Here is a 19,438-nt window from a genome sequence, read left to right as displayed (position 1 = left end):
TTCTGCCCAGACCCATTCTAGAAGCTGAATCTTCCAGGGTGGATGCTAATATAAGGAGATTCTGAGAAGTCTAAGGAGGTAGTTCTGAGAAGGCAATGGCACCCCACTCCAGTACTCTTGCCTGGAAAATCCCAAATCCATGGACGGAGGAGCCTGGAAGGCTGCAGTCCACGGGGTCGCTGAGGGTCGAACACGACTGAGCGACTTCACTTTCACTTTTCACTTTCACGCACTGGAGAAGGAAATGGCAACCCACTCCAGTGTTCTTGCCTGGAGAACCGGTGGGTTGCCGTCTATGGGGTCGCACAGAGTCTGACACGACTGAAGTGACTTAGCAAGCAAGGAGGTAGTTGGCATAACTCGGCCCCAGGCAGAACGGAGGAAACGGAGGCTGACTCTCCGTGCCTGCTGTCGCCTGAACAGCTCTGCCGGCGAGGCGGCTGTCCCCGCTTACCCGCATGCGCTTGATGCCTGCTCGGGTGACCTGCTGGCAGTCATAGAGCTCCAGGCGCTCCAGGCCACGGCAGTGCTCCAGGTGCTCCAGGGCCACATCGGTGATGAGCAGGCAGTTGTCCAGCTCCAGCACCCGCAGCCTCTCGTGGCCACAGGGGCTGTTGCTCAGGTGCAGGATGCCGTCATCCGTGATGAGCTCACAGTGGGACAGACTCTGGAAGGAGGGGAGGGGCGGTGTCTGCAGGAACCACGGCTCGGAGGAGGGAGGCTGGGCCTGGGGGCAGCGGCCTCTCTCATCGTCCCCCCCGGGGTAGGGATGGAACCGACACTGCAGGGGACGGTCCGCGCCGAGAGGACCCTGAACTCACCTCTTCCCGCAAACAGCGAGTCTACAGCTACACAGGGACCAGCTGCCTCCGGAAAAAAACACAAAAACCAGCTGGCCAACTTCTCCACGTTGGGCAGAGGAGAGGAGCCGGTGCAAGTGGGCAGAGGAGGCCACGGCCTGTCATGAACCGCCCCCCCTGAGGGCAGAGACCCCCATCAGGAGGGAACTCTAAACCTGGCGTTTCTCACTGAACCCCACACGGGGCACCAGCGTCTCCAGAGGCAGGTTTCACAGCTGCCTGGGGCCCCTGTCTTTGTATATGGGACGCTCCTTGCTCACCTGACCCTGATGGCCAAAGGGGGCTTGTATTCCCGGGTCTCATGGACTTTTAACATGAGAAGAGATTCTTGGCAGACTACCACCCCCAGGCACTCTACAGGCAGCAGGCTGAAACAGCCGGTCTTTCTGGCAAGAGGCCTGTGTGCTTGCCCGGGAGCTGATGGGGCAGCCTTCAGGTTAGGTGCCGTCAAGAGGCCCCCACACGTGCTCCCAGCCAAGGCAGGCAGATGCGCTCGCCCTCTGCTGGGCCCCCAGAGAGGCGTCCACACCCTCCTCTGGCAAAGTACCAGAGGCCACAGAGCTGAAGAACAGCCCTGAACTGAAAACCACGGCAGAGGGTTTCAGAGCAGACTGGATGAAGCAGATAAAAGGACCAGAGACTTGAAAAACTGGTAGTGAAAATCACCCAATCAGAGCAGCAGAAAGGGAAAAAATAAAGACAGTCTAACAGACTTACAGGACAGCATCAAGTGGACTAACATTTTCATTATAAGGGATTATCATTAAAATGTGAAAAGTTAAAGAATCTTAAAAGCAGCAAGAGAAAAACAACTTGTTATGTGCAAGGGAATTCCCATAAGACTACCGGCAGATTTTTCCGGAGAAATTCTGCAGGCAGGCCTGAATGGAGGGGCGCAATATAAGTGCTGAAAGAAGGGGGTAAAAAATTCCAACCAAGACTACCAGCAAGGTTATCACTTGGAATTGGGGGAGACGTGGGAATTCCCTGGTGGTCTACTGACTAGGACTCAGGGCTTTCACTGCCAGGGCCCACGTTCCATCCCTGGCTGGGGAACTAAGATACTCGGAGCCACGCAGCGCAGCATGCGCCACACACACGAGCCGCCTTACAGGAAGTGTTCAAGGGACTCTGTTAAGCTAAAAAGGGCACTAATTATAACAACATATATGAAAGCATAAATCTCACTGGTAAAGGCTGTAATAAATCAGGGTAGAAGCTAAACCACTGTAGTGTCCACAAAGGAACACAGTGTTTATTGGCTAGAATTCTTTATTCTTTAATAGCTAAAATTCTTGGATAGCTTCTAGGAGCAATGAGCTGCACTGATATTTTTTAAAAGCCCAAAAAACTGGCTCTGATACTAAGTGGAAGCCAGCCTCCCAGTGTCACTGAAACCACTGACGGATATCCTGCAGGCTGCAAACCCAAGGACCAAGGAGGCGCCTTAACCTCTGCACAAGCTCCCTGCGCTCCTCTGGGCTCTTCTGAATCTGGAGTCCCCTTGTTTGCTTCAGTTTCCCTTTCAGATAGCCTTCTAGACTCAGGGTTTTTGAGAGGACAAGGCCCATCCTTGTCACAGAGCAGTTCCTTGAGGGGAAGAGGGGGGTGTGTACACACACTTGCCTCATTCATATGAAAAATGAACAGGACAGCTGGGACTGAAGTGCAGCAGATGAGGTGTGAGCGCCACCTGCTAGGGGCCACTCCCCTCACAGCTTCCTGCTTGCACAGCTTTAGTGAAAGATAAACACGTTTCACAATTCTGGACCCTGCCTCTCAGCTTCGGGGCTGGGGGAGGGCCCCCTGGGGAGGCAGCAGAGCCCTTCCCCAGGGAGGCAGGCACCGGCTTCGTGTCCACCACCACCCACTGCCGCTCACCCTTGGCTCCACCTGGGGGCCAGAGGCACGGCTACCACGTCCGCCCTCAGAGTGGGGAAGGCCCTGGAGCCTCCCTCAGAGGGACCCAGACCCGCCCTCAGAGTGGGGAAGGCCCTGGAGCCTCCCTCAGAGGGACCCAGACCCGCCCTCAGAGTGGGGAAGGCCCTGGGGCCTCCCTCAGAGGGACCCAGACCCGCCCTCAGAGTGGGGAAGGCCCTGGGGCCTCCCTCAGAGGGACCCAGACCCGCCCTCAGAGTGGGGAAGGCCCTGGAGCTCCCTCAGAGGGACCCAGACCCGCCCTCAGAGTGGGGAAGGCCCTGGAGCCTCCCTCAGAGGGACCCAGACACAGCCTGCCCAGCAGCTTCTGGGTTAGGGTAAAGCCACTCCCCTGACCCTGTCACTCTCCAGAGCCTAGGGCAAGGTCTGGCTCGGGCGCCCCTCCCACAAGACACACTGGCTAAATCTGGATTTCGGCTCACCTGTCTCCCTGCTCTTCTAATAATCCTCCATGCTTTTTTCTCTTTTTCTTTACTTGAGGCCCTTATTTGGGGTTTTCTTAGAGTGTCTCTTAAGTCCTCTTTCTGGGGGTTGCTTGTATGAGTACAGGGGAAAACAGAAGATTTCCGTCACTGGAACCACCGCTGGGGACAGCAGTCTTTGAATAACATTTCCTGCTGGAGTGCACCCCGCGCTCCAGGAGCTGGGGAGCTGGTGGGAGTCCAAGACCAGGGTATCTCAGGGTCAGGGAAAGGCAGAGAGAGAGCCTCTGGGCAACCGAGGGGAAGGAGGTTAAACCAGAACAAAGCCCGGGACTCCTGACCTTCCTCACACCTCGGGGACAAGGGGTGGAGAAATCCCATCTGAGGAGCAGGTTCTGTCAATTAGAAACCGGATCACAACCAATTGGGAGTGAAGACACGAGAAGTGCAAAATCGTCGGCAGATACAGTACAGGGAAACCGTTTCGTGGAAAATCTGGAAACAGGTAGGTCCTGACTAGCTCTGAAATCTGACTCCAAACTCCAAAAGACAGTCCCAGAGCTGTCCAAAGCCTAGCACGCTTGTGCCTGAGGGAGAAGGACCCAGGAGAAATGTGGAAATAAGGGGAACTGGGGGCGAGGGGGGAGTAACTCAGGCCAGATGGCGCTTTGATGATGCTATAAAACCCTGCTGACATCCCAGGACAGTGGGCAGACCAGAGCCCAGGGAAGCCTCACCATCTGGGCAGCTCTGCAAATGGCACGTTTCTGAAGCACTCCGCACCTCAGCTTCCTTGCTGGTAAAATGGGGTGTCCATGGTGCCCGCCTGGCAGGGCTGTTGGGATCGAGTCTGGGTATCTGGGGGAGCAGGCGGCCAAGTTCACACAGCGGGTGGAACACGTGTGCGAGGCCCGCGTGCCCGAGTGCAGCTCTCCTCACCGCTCATTCTGGACCTTTCGGTATACTCACTAATCCCCCCTCCGCAGAGACACATGACCTTTTCACTCGACAGGTTGACCGTGAATTTGTGTAAGGACCTGGGTCCCTGTATTAGGTTCACATCCAAAAACGAAAACAGTAACACGTAGATTCTCTACCTCCCAAGTCAGCCCAACTAACAGACCCCTGAAACCAAGGATGATGGACGATACCCTTCCAGACAGGAGGTTCCTGCGGTAGTGGGGCAGGGTGGCGGGGCATCTCTCATCCCTGAGAGGTAAGTCCACCACCAAGAGCTGACTCACCAGGGCTTGCAGCTTAGGACAGTGAATGGAGAGCTGGGTGAGCGTGCGGTCGGTTATCTGCAGAGAAACATGCTGTGTCAGTGTGGCTTCCACACCAGAGCGTACCACCTAACCCCGTTTCTGAACACAAGAACCAAACGGTGCAAAAGAGAATTAAAAACCCACGTCAAGCACACGCGGGCTGGGAGCTCTCTCCTCACCAGCAACCTCAAATCTGCTTACTCCCCGGGTTGCGAAGCTGTTCGGTCTTTACCCTGGACCCCCACAGGGTGCAAGGCACAAAGCGGGAGTGGGGCAGGGGGCCCAGGATTCTTCTCTGTGCAGTCGCCTCATCACTCGGCATGCAAGCTTTTTTCTCCCAGAAGTTATGTGGAAATGAGGCTTTCTTTTTTTTTTTTAAGTTTGGCAAAAGATGGTACTATCTTGAACTCAGCTCTGATGACTGAGAACAGCCCAGAGCGTACGCCTCGCCCTGACACCCGTGCTGGGCCAAGGAGGCTCCAGACCAGAGCGTGCCAGCACCTCCGGTTACACCTGTCTGTCCGTGGCTGCAGGGCGCCCTGCAGGGCTGTCAGGGGTGCACTCACCAGTATGCATTCTTCAAGATCCATTTTCTCCAGGTCGTGGCAATTCTGTAAGAGTTCACGAGAACCCATGAGACATCCCCTGCTCCCACAGTGACCCAGTGAGCCGGAGCATCTGAGCAGGCGCCCTTGGAATCACAGTCACGTGGAAGTGGGCACTGGGGGCGGCCACGTGTCCTTCTCTCGTCTACACCTTCCCGGGGTCTTGCAGGTCCCAGCGTGTAGATTTTAGCCACTGAGGGGTTTCTGGGAGGATACGGGGTGGGGCGCTCACCACAGGGTGGCTGGTGGGGGATGCGATAGGAGGCAGAGTCACAGCAACCCCAGGAGGACAGCGGCTCTGGGCAGCAGGGGGGTGTGGAGAGGGGGGCAGAGGCAGACCCCGGCACAGCTGAGGGATGCTGCTGAGACGAGAGTCGGGGTCTGTGAGGAAGGGCTCTCCTGCAGGGAGGAGGCTGCTTCCACTGTGGCCCCGCCTGACAAAGTGAGACTGAGGGCCAGGCCCCCACTCCTGGTATAGAACCCCCCAGCTCCCGGGCCCAAGGGAGAAAATATAGAACGCACCCCCCAGCCCCACGAGGACTCTATTCTACTTGGGGCCTGTCATTGCTGAAGGCCATTTTTTGCACACTCCGAGTTGCTCTGGAGGGAGGTGGCTGAGAGGCTGGTTGGTTTGGAAACACCTGTCTTACCCGAGCTAGAAGCGTAAAGCCCGCATCAGTCAGATGGGAACATCGGGCAGCCTCCAAGATCCTGGGGTGCGGAGTGCGGGGGAGACACAGGAGCAGCGGGTTAACCACGCAAAAGGAGAGCCTGCTTTACAGTGCTGAGTTTACTCCACTCTTTGACACAGAACTGAGGCTCAGGGAGTCCCACTCCAAACAGGGCAGTAAATACAGGGATCTTCCCACAATACCAGCACACGACTGCTCTTGTTTTTCGCTATTATTCCAGTATGTATTGACTTGTAAACAATTAAAATGTATTTTCACTGCCCCTCTGCTCACACAGATCACTCACATGTCAAAGTAATGGCAGGACGAGGCCAAACGGGTGGGCACCTGAGTGATGCCCATCAGGAAATGCAGACTCAGGTGCCCTGGGGATGGACAGAGTGACGCCCTCCAGACAGCCCCAAAGGAGCCAGTGCACGCTCCGTCCCGTCCCAGCTCATCTGACAGAAGCCACCGACTCAACCGCTGCCTCCAGGCCTCCTATTCCACCGGCTGCGAGAAGCCCCCCGCCCGCCCCCTGCTAGGCCCCAGGCCCTCAGAGTGCACTCACTGGAGTCTGGGGCAGTTCAAGGCCAGGGCTGTCAGGGAGGCGTCAGTGAGGCTGCCGCAGCCGGACAGGCAGAGCGCCTGCAGCCGCGGGCAGCCCCGGCACAGCTGCACCACGCCGTCGTCCGTGACGCGCTGCGGAGCCAAGCGCACTGTCAGAGGCCCGGGGCGCCACGCGGAGCCTCCCGCCCGCCGACTGCCCGGGGTTACCCGCGACTTAACGTTCATCCTGACAGTGTAACCAAAACAAGGTTAAGTACAGGGAAGACAGGTATTTATGTTCCCTCTGCACAGCTTTAAAATATTCAGGCATTACAAACAGTAAAATTTTAAAATTCCACTTCCTACTCAGAGTCTTTTTCCAGGAAAAATTCATAAACTTGTGTTAAAAATCAGATTTAACAAACAGCTCATGAGATTTGCCTGGTTAAGTAACATTAATTTTTGGTTGGATTTCTACAGATTATTGCTAATTAAAAGATACCTATTGTATAAATCATATATGTGTATATTTATAATATTTCCTGAAATGGTTTAGTAAATCACTAAATTATTGATAAATGGCTTAAATTCTATGAATTTAGCTATAAAGATTGAATGTCTTTATTTAAATACACTAGTTTCTGTAACTATAAACATGTACGTTTATGTCAGACTTCAGTCCCCTACCAGTGCCATCCTACATGCGATTCAAGGTCCTGTTTCTGAATGGCACTGTCTCCTAAGGTCAGTATTTCCTCATAAGATAGTTTCTGGTTTATCTCCCATCACTAGGGACTTAAAAGATTTATGATTCACTCACTAAATGCCAAATACAAGGGATTTCATTTAATTTTCTCAAAAATGACATTCTCCTTGAGAAACCCAGCTGGCTGCAGCAAGCATCTTCTTCAATGCTCAATTATTGACAACAGTGAAAAAACCAATCATCTTTCACAGGCTGATCATGCACTGATGCAAATCACACCTCACCCTTTATTCTTCATACCTGTTACTTCCTTTTATGCACTGAGGCACCATGAGAGGTGCCATCACTCCCAGCTTATAAGCAAAGATATAACACTGAGACCTCCCCAGAACTGCTCAGGTTAGTGACTCGTTCATGGCATCCTTGATACCTTCAAATAAATCAAGACTCTCATCTCTGCTATTTTTAGGGGAAATGTTCATGGCTCTGCATTGGCCTTTCTGTTTAGGTTCCTGTTCTTTCATCTGTGGGAAGCGGTGGGTCACAGAAGGACTTGAGATGTGAGCTAAGGGAGTGGCGACCCCTCAACCCCCAAACCTGCCCTGGAAGAAGCTCGAGGGAAAGGCATGCTACTCACGGAGCAGGACTGCAGGTTGAGGCTCACGAGCTCATGGCAGTAATTCTGAATGTGCTTCAGAGCTTCGTCTTCTAGCTGCGATAGCGGAGAACACAGAAGAGGTGGAGCCAGCTGGGGGACAGGGGGCCCCGGCTCCCCAGTGACGCGCGCGCAGACAAGCCGGGCGTGCGGACGGGTACCTGCGTACAGCCCCTCAGCAGCAGGGCCCTCAGGCCACGGCAGCCGCGCACCAGCGCCTCGACGCCGTCCTTGGTGATCTGGTCGCACCACGACAGGTTGAGGTACTCCAGGTGCCGGCAGCCCTCGCTGGGAGATCAGGAAACAGCCGCGCCTGTGCAGTCCATCCCACGGAGAGCGCAGGCACATCTCTGAGCTCAGAGACCCACAACCAGTTCCCGGGAGAGACCTCCCGACCTGAGCCGCCCACTTCCTGCCGCAGGGGGACCGAAGGAAGGTTTCAAACACCCGGATGCTCGAGCCTTGGGTATTGCTCGTGACCGCCACTGACAGGCACTCTTACCTGATCCCCTTTAAGGAGCTGTTTGTAATGGACACGCAGGAGGTCAGATCCAGATGTTTCAGTTTGGAACAGAATCGGCTAAGGCTGTAACACGTGCTGAAAAAGGACAGGCGGGCTAAAGGTATTTTCAACCACCTTTCCCTCCCCTCACTCTCCCAGGGTCTATCAGTCACCAAAGTGATTTCTGGTACTTACCTGTCAGTGATCTTTGTGCACCCATTGAGGTTTAAATGTTCAATGTTTCGGCAGTTCTGTGCAAAGGTCCTAAAATGAGAAAACATTTCTAAAACTCCCTGCAAGTTGCGAGGCAGCCACCAGAGGGCATGTGGAACCATTCACATTGAGAACAACGCTCTTCAAAAGCTTAATTTATGGTGGATCTACTCTCTTAAGTTTCTAAGTGTATAATATGTAACTGTTGACCGCAGCTACCAGTGTCCTTCGAATTCTGACCATCACAGGAAACAGCTGAGTTCCTGTCGTCGCAGAAGTCTGCTGGTGGATCGAGGCAGACTGCTTGGGAGTCTGCCATTTCCAAGAAGTTCCCAAGTAATGCCAGTGCTGCTGCTCTGGGGACACCACTTGGAGAAGCAAAGCCCTAGATAGACTGCGTATCAGCTGAAACGCTCCTTCACTCAGCCTCTGGAAGCTGTCTGAGAGCAGAGGTCGGGCTCCCAGCTCTCATCTACAGAGAAATCAGCCGGCAGCAACAGAAGGGGTCAAGTCCCTCCTGTGCTGTGCTGTGCTGGCCCTTCACGGGCCCTTCGGGAGGAACCATCTCTGGCCACTGACAGGGCCAGTAATGGATCAGTATCAAGGCCCATCCTTTACTGGTGAGGACACCGAGTCATGAAGGGTGATGCCCTCAATGATTTGGGCTTGGCAGCATGGCCAGAAGCAACACCCCTAACTCGCCACTTACTCCTTAACATATACAGCAAGGACTTGCTTAGGTCATCTGCATTTCCTTGAAATATGGCTTCGGTGTACCTTACAGGCTTGAGTCCTGATGCTTCCATGTAGTACCCAAAGGTCTCCAAAACCTGGCCTCAAACCACGCATCAATCTTACCTGCTCTTTCTGCTCTGCGGTGGTGTAGGTAAAGGGAACCCAGCTGGAGCCTAGTGGACTCCCTGATCTGAGTGTATGGAGTCAAATATCTGACCATGGCTGTCAGAGTGATCAGAGAAGAGTATGGGAATGGGGAGGACTCCAGAGATCTGCAAAGGGTTCCCTCAAGAATTCAGCAGAGTACTAGTCAGCAGCGTGTGCAAATCACCCCAAACCAGGGAAGGACTCAATGAGAAGCATTAAGGGGACAAAGCCAGAGCTCACCCAGGGTGAGTAAGAGTACCCATGCCCATGGGACAAGAGTGAAAATGCATCACGCGTGGGGCACCACACAGAGTACTGAGAAGCGTCGTGCTTCGGAACAGCAGTACAACCGTCCCTAGACTAACCACTGCTTCGGTCCAACCTATTAAAAACAAACAAAAAAAGATCTCCTAGTTCAAAGGAACTATGTCCAAGTAACTCAACTACATCTCAGAACAAAACTCAAGTATATTTATCAGAATACAAAAATACTCTGTACCCTAAATAATATTCACAATGTCTAGCATTGAACAAAAAATTACCATCCATTCAAATAAGAAGGAAAATATATCCATAATGAAGAGAAAATTCAATCTAGTAAGGCCATCCAGAACTGACACAGATGCTAGACACAGCGAGGGGTGCCGTGCTAAGCTGCGTCCTGCTCGTACAACCCCATGGGCTGTAGCCCACCAGGCTCCTCTGTCCATGGGATTCTCTTGTCTGGATTCTCCAGGCAAGAATGCTATAGAATACTTAGATCCTCCAGAGGACCTTCCCACCCCAGGGATCAAACCTGCATGTCTTTCACCTTTCCTGCCGGGGCAGGCAGGTCCTTTACCACTGCAGTGCACCACCCGGGAAGCCCAGAAACAGCGGACAAAGGCGGTAAAAGTTACCACAACTGTGTTCTGCACAATACACTTCTATGAAGCTGCAGTGAAGATGTTAATTAAACATCTCATGTCTATTAAGCATGTTACACAGAGACATGAAAGACATAAAGATACAAATTAAACTTTTAATAGGAAAACCACTATGACTGAGATGAAAATGTACAAATGGGATTAACAGTAGATTGAGAGTGAAAGAGGAGAGTGAAAAAGTTGGCTTAAAGCTCAACATTCAGGAAACGAAGATCATGGCATCCGGTCCCATCACTTCATGGGAAATAGATGGGGAAACAGTGGAAACAGTGTCAGACTTTATTTTGGGGGGCTCCAAAATCACTGCAGATGGTGACTGCAGCCATGAAATTAAAAGACGCTTACTCCTTGGAAGAAAAGTTATGACCAAACTAGATAGCATATTCAAAAGCAGAGACATTATTTTGCCAACAAAGGTCCATCAAGTCAAGGCTATGGTTTTTCCAGTGGTCATGTATGGATGTCAGAGTTGGACTGTGAAGAAAGCTGAGCACCGAAGAATTGATGCTTTTGAACTGTGGTGTTGGAGAAGACTCTTGAGAGTCCCTTGGACTGCAAGGAGATCCAACCAGTCTATTCTGAAGGAGATCAGCCCTGGGATTTCTTTGGAAGGAATGATACTAAAGCTGAAACTCCAGTACTTTGGCCACCTCATGCGAAGAGTTGACTCATTGGAAAAGACTCTGATGCTGGGAGGGATTGGGGGCAGGAGGAGAAGGGGACGACAGAGGATGAGATGGCTGGATGGCATCACTGACTCGATGGACGTGAGTCTGAGTGAACTCCGGGAGTTGGTGATGGACAGGGAGGCCTGGCGTGCTGCGATTCATGGGGTCGCAAAGAGTCGGACACGACTGAGCAACTGAACTGAACTGAGACACTGTGGAAGAAAAGATTAGTGAATTTAAAGCACATAGCAACAGAAAGTATCTAAAAAGAAACATGGAAAGAAGAGAGAAATAGAACAGAGCATGAAAGAACCGTGGGACAGCTTCAAGCAACCTAATGAACATGCGGCTGGAGTCCCTAAAGAACAAGAGCTTGTGTGGGGCAGGACAATCAGAAGGAGTGATGGCCAAAAGTTTCATGAAAATTATAAACTTACAAATCCTACAAATCCTGGAGAAGGGAACAGCTACCCACTCCAGTATTCTTGCCTGGAGATCACCATGGACAGAGGAGCTCGGCGGGTGGGCTTGCCAAGAGTCCATGAGGTCCATGGGGTCACAAAGAGTCGGACATGACTACGCACAGCACAGCTAGGCTGACCAGGAATAAAAAGACAAATATTACAACTATCAGAGAAATTTACTCATCTTTACTCTTTAAAAATTGGTATTAATGTTAATAAAAATTCAAAGAATATATATATATATTGCAATAGACACTGAAAATCATTGTGATTTTTATTAGATATAGCAATTACTTTCATATAGTAAAAAAAAAAAGTAAATTACCGAAATCAGAAACAAAGAACTATCACTACAGATTTTAGATATTAAAATGATAGCAAGAGGGTATTATTCACAACTTTTTGCAAAAACTTCAAGCACTTAGGCGAAATGGACAAAATATTTGAAAGGCAAAAACTATACCAAAACTAACTCAAGAAGGAATAAAAAACTGGAAAAGTTCTATATATATTAAAGAAATAGAATTTATAGTTAAAACCCTTCCATAAAAAACAAGCAGGCGCAGCAGGCCTCAATGGTGAATTATATCAAACCAAGTAAGGTAAAACAACACAAATTCTACATAAACTTTTCAAGAAAGATGGAGAGGAGAAAACAGATTTCAATTCATTCTGTAAGGCTATAATTAAAATTATAATGATCACAACCTGATAATTAAACCAGACAAAAACATCACAAGAAAACCACAGAACAACATCCTTCACAAATATAAGAAAAAATTTAACAGAATTTCAGCAAATAGGATCCAACAACGTGTAAAAATGCAGTATAGGACAACTCAACAAGGACCTGTCTGAAGGGTGGAAGGCTGGTTTAACATTCGAAAACCAACCGACGTAAGAAAAGGGGGTCAAGACGGCGAAGGAGGAGGACATGGCGCTCACCCTGCCATGAACACACCAAAAATGCATCTACGTGAGGAGTAACTCACAGGAAACTGAACCACACAACGAAAGCTACAAGAAAAATATCCACAGAACTGGGAAGGACAAAAAAGGCAGGTGGGGCGACCAGGTTTGTGAGGACGAGAAGGTCCGCGCGGTTGGACCCCTTGCCCCGGGGAGGGAGCAAGCTGCCTCACAATTAGCAACCCAGGCCTGGGGTCCCGCCCCAGGAGACAAGCCCATCTGCCTGCGGGGAATCCCAGAGGGAGACAGAGGCTGGAGAAGCCTAGGCTGTATCCGTGAGGAGCGTGCCAACCATCAGGGCAGAGGGCCTCACATGGGTGGCTGCTGCCTCAGGCACTTCCCAGTCTGAAGGGGCAAACACCCCAGCCCTGCCCACTGCACAGCCCGGTGGAGACGCGGGTCTAGCTAAAGACTGGGTCGGGCTAGTCACACACACACCTGGAGTGGGATCCAGGCGGAGTCACGGAACCCACGGTCAGCATTCACAGCAGGCGCGGGTCTAGCTGGGGAGCACTTAGCGCAGCACCCAAGTGCTGACCCCAGGAGACAGGCCCTGGGCGGCAGTTCACAGCAAGCATTTTCTAGAGCGTTCTGTCTCCACCGGCTCCACACCGCAGCTTACCTCTGGGACAGGCCCTGGGAGAAGACTGCCGAGAGGCAGCCCAGATCTCAGGGGGCAGCCCAGATACCTCAACTCCTGCAGCCACGATGCCGCAGTCCTGAGCCCTAGCCTACCCCTCACCCCAGCCTTGCACTGGATCTGGGACAAACACAACAGAGAAAGCTGTGTGACCCCAGGCTGCCTCAGAGCAGAACCGCCGATGCCTACACAGGTGCACACAGGGCTGCTGTGACCGCAAGCCCCACCTGCTTTCGCGATCAGCTCCTTTGGTGCAGGACACACACTCAGAACAATGGAGCCTGACGGAACCAGACCCTCAGAGCCTCCACCTCCACCGCTGGGGAGCAGGCCCTGCCCTCGACAGAGACAATGACGGAGCGAAGAGCAAGTCCCACTGCACGTGGAGCGCAGGCTCCAGACGCTACGCACACCATCACCTCCCTCTAGCAAGGAGACAGCAGACAGCACACTCTGAGCAAAGAGGTGGCTGGCATCCATACCAGAAGCAGCCCTCACACCGAAAACCTCTGGACCTAACAGTTTACACAGATGCTCCCACAGAAAAACAGCCCTTCAGAGCCACAGTGGACAGTTGTTTCTCCTAAATTCACGGAGACAGAGAAAGTTAACTAAAATAAAAAAGCAAAACACTACCAGTTAAAACAAGAGAAATCGAACTTCTCTGGTACTGGGAGGTCAGTGGTTAAGAATCTACCTGTCAAAGCAGGGGACAGGGATTCGATCCCTGGTCCACGAAGACTCCCCACGCCACAGGGCAACTGAGCCTGTACGCCAAGCTACTGCGTGAAGGCGCCGCCAACTACTGAAGCCCGCACGCTGGAACAAGAGGAGCCGCGGCCACAAGCCCCTGCACGCTGCAACCAGAGGAGCCACTGCTCCCCACAGCTAGAGAAAGCCTATGTGCAGCAACGCAGACTGAGGACAAGCAAAAGGAAATACAAATAAAAAACAAGAGGCAGGCCCTGACAGAGTATCCACTAGATTCCAAGTTCAAAAAGGAGGTAATAAAAATGACACAGGAATTCAGAAAGATTATTGAGAGAAATGCAAGGTCACTGTAACGAGGAACTAGAAACTATAAAGACAAACCATTCAAAAGCAGACCAAAACCAATGTAGAAACAATGGATGGCACACTAAAGTGAAACAGAAAAATGAATAAGTGATCTGGAAGACAGAACTGAAATCACCCAGACAGAACAGCGGACAAGAAAGACCAACGAAAAGAAACTGAAAGCAACACGTGAGGTTTATGAATGACGATAAAGCACGCCAATCTACACGTACCTGGGACTCCAGAGGAGAAAAGGGAAGGGGCTGAGAATGTATTTTAAGAAATTATGGGTGATGGGATCAAGACGGCGGAGAGACAGGACGTGGAGCTCACCTTCTCCCACACATGCATCAAAAACACATCTGCATGTGGAACAATCTCACCGGACATCTACTGGATACTGGCAGAAGACCTCTGACTTCCAAAGAGGCAAGAAAATCTCCACACAACTGGGCAGCACACACACAAAAAAGAGAGACAGAGACAAAGGGATCTAGACAGAACTGGCGCCCTTGGGACAGAGCTGTGAAAGAGGGAAGGTTTCCACACACTGGGAAGTCTCCTCCCAGTGGGGAGATCAGCTGGGACAGGCAGGGAGCCTTGGAGGAGAACGCAGGAACCGGTTTGCAGAGGCCACAGCAGAGAAGGCCAGTGCGCCTGGCTCCCTCCAGCCTGAGCCACTCCTGCTGGGGCGGGAGGGGGTGGGTGCTTCGGCCCAGGCGTCAGAGGGCAGGCCTGGGGAGGACTGGGGTTGGCTGGGTGTGGTGAGCCACAGTCGGGGGAGCATTGGAGGAGGCCTGGGCCCTCCAGAGAGGCAGGGCACTGTTGCTGGGGGCACAGGAGGAGAGGGGTGGGCCGCCTGAGGAGCATCCTCTGCAGGAGCTCTCAGGCAGCAGGGCACTGGCAACACGAGTTCCAGGGGTGGGTGTGAGCCGCCCTGCTGCCATCCTGGGCTCCAGAGGCGGGAACAGACCCCTGCTGCTGCAGAGGGTCCCACGACCAGGCACCAACTCCCACCCGACTTCCTGGGAGCACACGTAACTGCCACCTAGGGTCCCGCAACCAGGAGCCAGCCGCTTTCCCCTGCCTTCCGGGCAAGAGCACGGGCCGTGTTCCCGCACACCCCTCTCCAGGGCTAACAGCCAGCACACACAGAGGAAAGACCGCAAGCACCCAAACTAAAAACAGCCCTCACGCCAACAAACATTAAACCCGTACACGCTAGGCAGGAGCACGCCCACACAAAAACAGCCCTCCAAGACCACAGTTGATAACTGTTTCTCCTAAACTCACAGAAAAAGAGAAATACAAGCAAAATGAAGAAGCGGAGGAGCCACTCCCAGTTAAAAGGCCAAGAGAATTCCCCTGAAGGAACAGTGAAGCGGACCTCTTCAGTCGGACGGACAGACAGTGAGGCCACAACGGAGGTAATGAAATGCTGAAGGGACTGACAAAGCCTACCTACAGAAATGCAGGCTACTGGGAAAAGGAACTAGAAACCAGACGGAGCCAAGAAACATTTACTGGTGAGATGACAGCTGAGCTAAAGGCAACGAAGAGCAGGACGAATAAGGCAGAAGAAAGAATAAGCGATCTGGAAGAAAGAATTATGGAAATTACCCAATCAACACATTAGAGAGCAAATGAAAAAAAAAAGGAATATAAGAGACCTATGGAAGAGTCTGAAGCGTGCCAATATACCTAACAGGGATTACAGAAGGGGAAGAAAGACAAAAAGGGACTGAAAATATATTGAAGAATTAGGGTTGAAAACTTCCCAAAGCTAAAGAAGGAAATATATATCCAGATATAGGAAGCACGGAGGTCTCAAACAGACCCATACCATGACATATTATAATAAAAATGGCAAAAGCTAAAGATAAAAGGGGATTCTAAAGAAGCAAGAGAAAAAGTTCATTACAAGGGAACCCCCATAACGCTATGGGCTGATTTCACCACAGAAACACCGCTGGCCAGAAGGGAAGGGCAAAATATATTCACAGTCTCAAAATACTCTAGCTACCCACCAAGATTATCATTTAGAATAGAAGGAAAAGATATTGAAAGATTTTCTTTACATAGAAAAGAAGCAAGAAGATATAGAAAGGAGGAAATCATAATCAGAAAGTAAATTACTTAAACTAGCAACACACAGATAAAAAAGAAAAAAAAAACTGTTTGTGAAACCAACAGTAAATAGAAGGAACAGCAAAAGGATAAACATGAAGATGTAAAACAGGACCCCAAAATCATAAAACACGGGCAAGGAGAGTAAGAAAATGTAGACTCCGTTTTTTTTTGGAATGTGTTTAAGCCTATGTGACTATCAGTCTACAGCAAGCAGATATAAGAAGGTATTAACATACTTCAAAAACCAGGCACCCATGAGTCAAAAACTTACAATAAAGCCACAAAAACCAAAAGGAAAAGAACACAAGCATAAAAAACAAGGAAAACATCACACCACAGAAAGAAGAGCAAAACCAAGGAAAAACAAAGAACAAACTGGAAAACAAGGCTTAATTTGGCAATGAATAATATGTACCAATAATTACCTTAAATGTCAATGGACTGAATACTCCAATCAAAACCCATCGAGTGGCAGACTGGATTTAAAAAAAAAAAAAAAGCCTACAATCTGCTGCCAACAAGAGACCCATCTTAGGGCAAAGGACACTCACAGATTGAAAGTGGGGGCATGGAAAAAGATATTCATGCAAATGGAAGTAACAAAAAAGCTGGAGTTACACCATTTATATCAAACAAAATAGACTGTAAAGCAAAACAGAAGGACACAAAATAATGATAAAGAGATCAATACAAGAAGAGGATTTTACACTGGTCAACATACATACATCTAATATAGGAGCACCCAAGTACATAAAGCAAGTATTAATGGACAGAAAGGGGGAAACTGATGGGAATACTATAATAGTAGGAGACTTCAAAACCCCACTGACATCAAGGGACAGATCTTCTAGACAGAAGATCAATAAGGCAACAGAGAACCTAAATGACACAATAGAACAGATAGATTTAATTGATATTTTCAGGATATTATATCCCAAAACTAACAAAGAACACAGAGTACACATTCTTTTCCGGTGCACATGAGACAGTCCCTGGGACTGACCACATACCAGGGCACAAACCTGACCTCAACGCATTTGAGAGTATGAAAATCACACCGAGCATCTTCTCTGACCACAATGGCACAACACTGTGAATCACCCACAGGTTTCACCGTGACAAAGGGCACAAAACCTGCGACCTTCCTACACGCAAACAGCCAACACACATCCCTGCACCCGCATGTGAATGCTGGCAGGACCGCTGCCACAGGGCTCAACATTATAAGAAAAGCTGCAGTGTTCAGTGGGGGAGTTCGCCACCTAGAGTCTGTCCAGTCCCTGCATGGGCGGGGATGGACCAAACAAAAATCTGTGAGATGTAGCAAAAACAGTTCTTAGAGGAAGGTTCATAGTGAAACAGGCATTCCTCAAAAGATGAAAAATCTCTAATAGACAACCTCACCTACCACCTAAAAGAATTAGAAAAAGAAGAACAAAAAAACCTAAGGTCAGCAGGACAGAAATAATAAAGATCAGGGAGGAAATAAAGTAGAAATTTAAAAAAACAGCAGGAAAAAACCCAGTAAAACCAAGAGTAGTCTTGCAGACATAAAGGTTTTGAACCTCTCTTTTCAAGGAGAAAGAAAAACGTAAAAATAGATTCCAACTGCATGCCATTCTGTAAATGGCAAAACTATGGAGATAATAAAAAGATCAATGGTTGCCAGGAGTTTGGGAGAGAGGAGACAGAGTGTTTAAATTTTTATGAGCAGTGAAAATACTTTGAATGACATTATAAGGATGGATGTCCGTCATCATACTTCTGTCTAAAATACAACACCCAACACTATTCACTTCATTAAAGCGAACCCAAAGGAGAATGGTGCACTCTGGTGGGTATGATGGCTCAATACATTTCATTCTTGGTTTAAAAAGAAAAAAAAAAAGTACCACCCTGTTAATAATGGTTATGCAAGTGAGGGTCAAGGGTATATGGGGAATTTCTGTACCTTTCTGCCAATTTTGTTCTAAACCTAAAACTGCTTAAAAAAAAAAAGTCTCAAAAAGAATACTCAGGGTAGACATTTGTGGCAAAACTTTTATTTCACTTTTACATACGTATACATGTTTTATACATTTGTGTTTTTGTTGGACTGATGTAAAATGTATTTTTTTAGACCAAAAATGTTTGCAGGCCACTATAGTTGAATTATACTGGCAAATAAAAGCACAAATTAACCTAAAAAAAAAAGGAAAAGAAATCAACCACAAGAAAAGAAATTGTTAAAAAACCCAACCATTACATGGAGACTAAACAACGCTCTACTAAAAAACCAATGGATCAATGAGGAAACCAAAAGGGAAATTAAAAACACCTTGAGACAAATGACAATGAAAACACAACCATACAAAACTTTATGAGATGTAGCAAAAGCAGTTCTTAGAGCAAAGTTCATAGTGATACAGGCATTCCTCAAAAGATGAAAAATCTCTAATAAACAACCTAACTGACCACCTAAAAGAATCAGAAAAAGAAGAACAAAAAGACCTAACTTCAGGAGAACAGAAATAATAAAGATCAGGGAGGAAATAAAGTAGAGATTTAAAAAACAGCAGGAAAAAAAAAATCAATAAAACCAAGAAGAAATGGACGACTTTCTAGAAACTTACAGCACACCAAAACAGAATCTAAAAGAAATCATCTGAACAGACTCATCATTAGGCGTGAAATAGAATCTGTAATTTTAAAACTCCCTACAAAGAAAAGGGGAAGATCAGATGGCTTCACAGGCGAATTCTACCAAACACACAAAGAACTTACACAACATTTCTTCTTAAATTGTTCCAGAAGATTTAGGAGGAGGGAACTCCAAAGACATGCTCTGAAGCCACATCACCCTGACTGTGGTTGTTTAGCGGATAAATGGTGCCTCTTTGTGACCCCATGGACTGCAGCCTGCTGGGCTCCTCCGTCCATGGGATTTCCCAGGCAAGAATACTGGAGTGAGTTGTCATTTTCTTCTGCAGGGGATCTTCCCAAGCCAGGGATCGAACCCCCATCTCTTACATTGAGGGCAGATTCTTTACTGCTAAGCTACCAAGGCAAGCCCATCACCCTGCTACCAAAACCAAAGATACCACCATAAAAGAAAATTACAGGAAAATACTGTTGATGAATATAGATGTAAAAATCCTCAACAAAATATTAGCAAACCAATTCAACATATAAAAAAAAAAATCATACGCCATGACCAAGTGGGATTCATCCCAAGTTCATAAGGATGGCTCAACATACACACAAATCAATTAATGTAATACGCATCACTAACAAAAGAAAAATAAAAAACCACATGATCATCTCATGAGGAACAAGCA

At 49.1% G+C, this 19,438-nt stretch overlaps 1 protein-coding gene across 5 annotated transcripts in view; it reads right to left on the bottom strand.

The window, feature by feature from the left end:
• The window catches only part of FBXL2 (F-box and leucine rich repeat protein 2), an 83,268-nt gene that overhangs the window by 9,091 nt on the left and 54,739 nt on the right, over positions 1-19,438 (bottom strand). For 2 of the 5 annotated variants that reach the window (XR_011563204.1, XM_070777324.1), the window contains exons 6-14: positions 8,369-8,437; positions 8,174-8,269; positions 7,833-7,959; positions 7,654-7,728; positions 6,333-6,463; positions 5,741-5,801; positions 5,052-5,096; positions 4,465-4,521; positions 455-667 (exon numbers count right to left, since the gene is read on the bottom strand). Coding sequence is in view for 3 of the 5 variants with exons in the window: in XM_070777324.1 (XP_070633425.1) it covers positions 455-667; positions 4,465-4,521; positions 5,052-5,096; positions 5,741-5,801; positions 6,333-6,463; positions 7,654-7,728; positions 7,833-7,959; positions 8,174-8,269; positions 8,369-8,437 (874 nt within the window). In the remaining 2 variants the exon portion in view is untranslated. Of the gene's footprint in view, positions 1-454; positions 4,079-4,464; positions 4,522-5,051; positions 5,097-5,740; positions 5,802-6,332; positions 6,464-7,653; positions 7,729-7,832; positions 7,960-8,173; positions 8,270-8,368; positions 8,438-19,438 lie in introns of those variants that run through there. The other 3 variants (XM_070777325.1, XM_070777323.1, XR_011563205.1) reach the window with 3 other exon arrangements.

The sequence above is a fragment of the Bos indicus genome, chromosome 22 (genome assembly GCF_029378745.1).
Source record: "Bos indicus isolate NIAB-ARS_2022 breed Sahiwal x Tharparkar chromosome 22, NIAB-ARS_B.indTharparkar_mat_pri_1.0, whole genome shotgun sequence".
In the NCBI taxonomy this organism is placed as follows: Eukaryota; Metazoa; Chordata; class Mammalia; order Artiodactyla; family Bovidae; genus Bos; species Bos indicus.
Note: the sequence above shows the minus strand (reverse complement) of the source record. Positions and strands in the feature narration are given on the sequence as shown.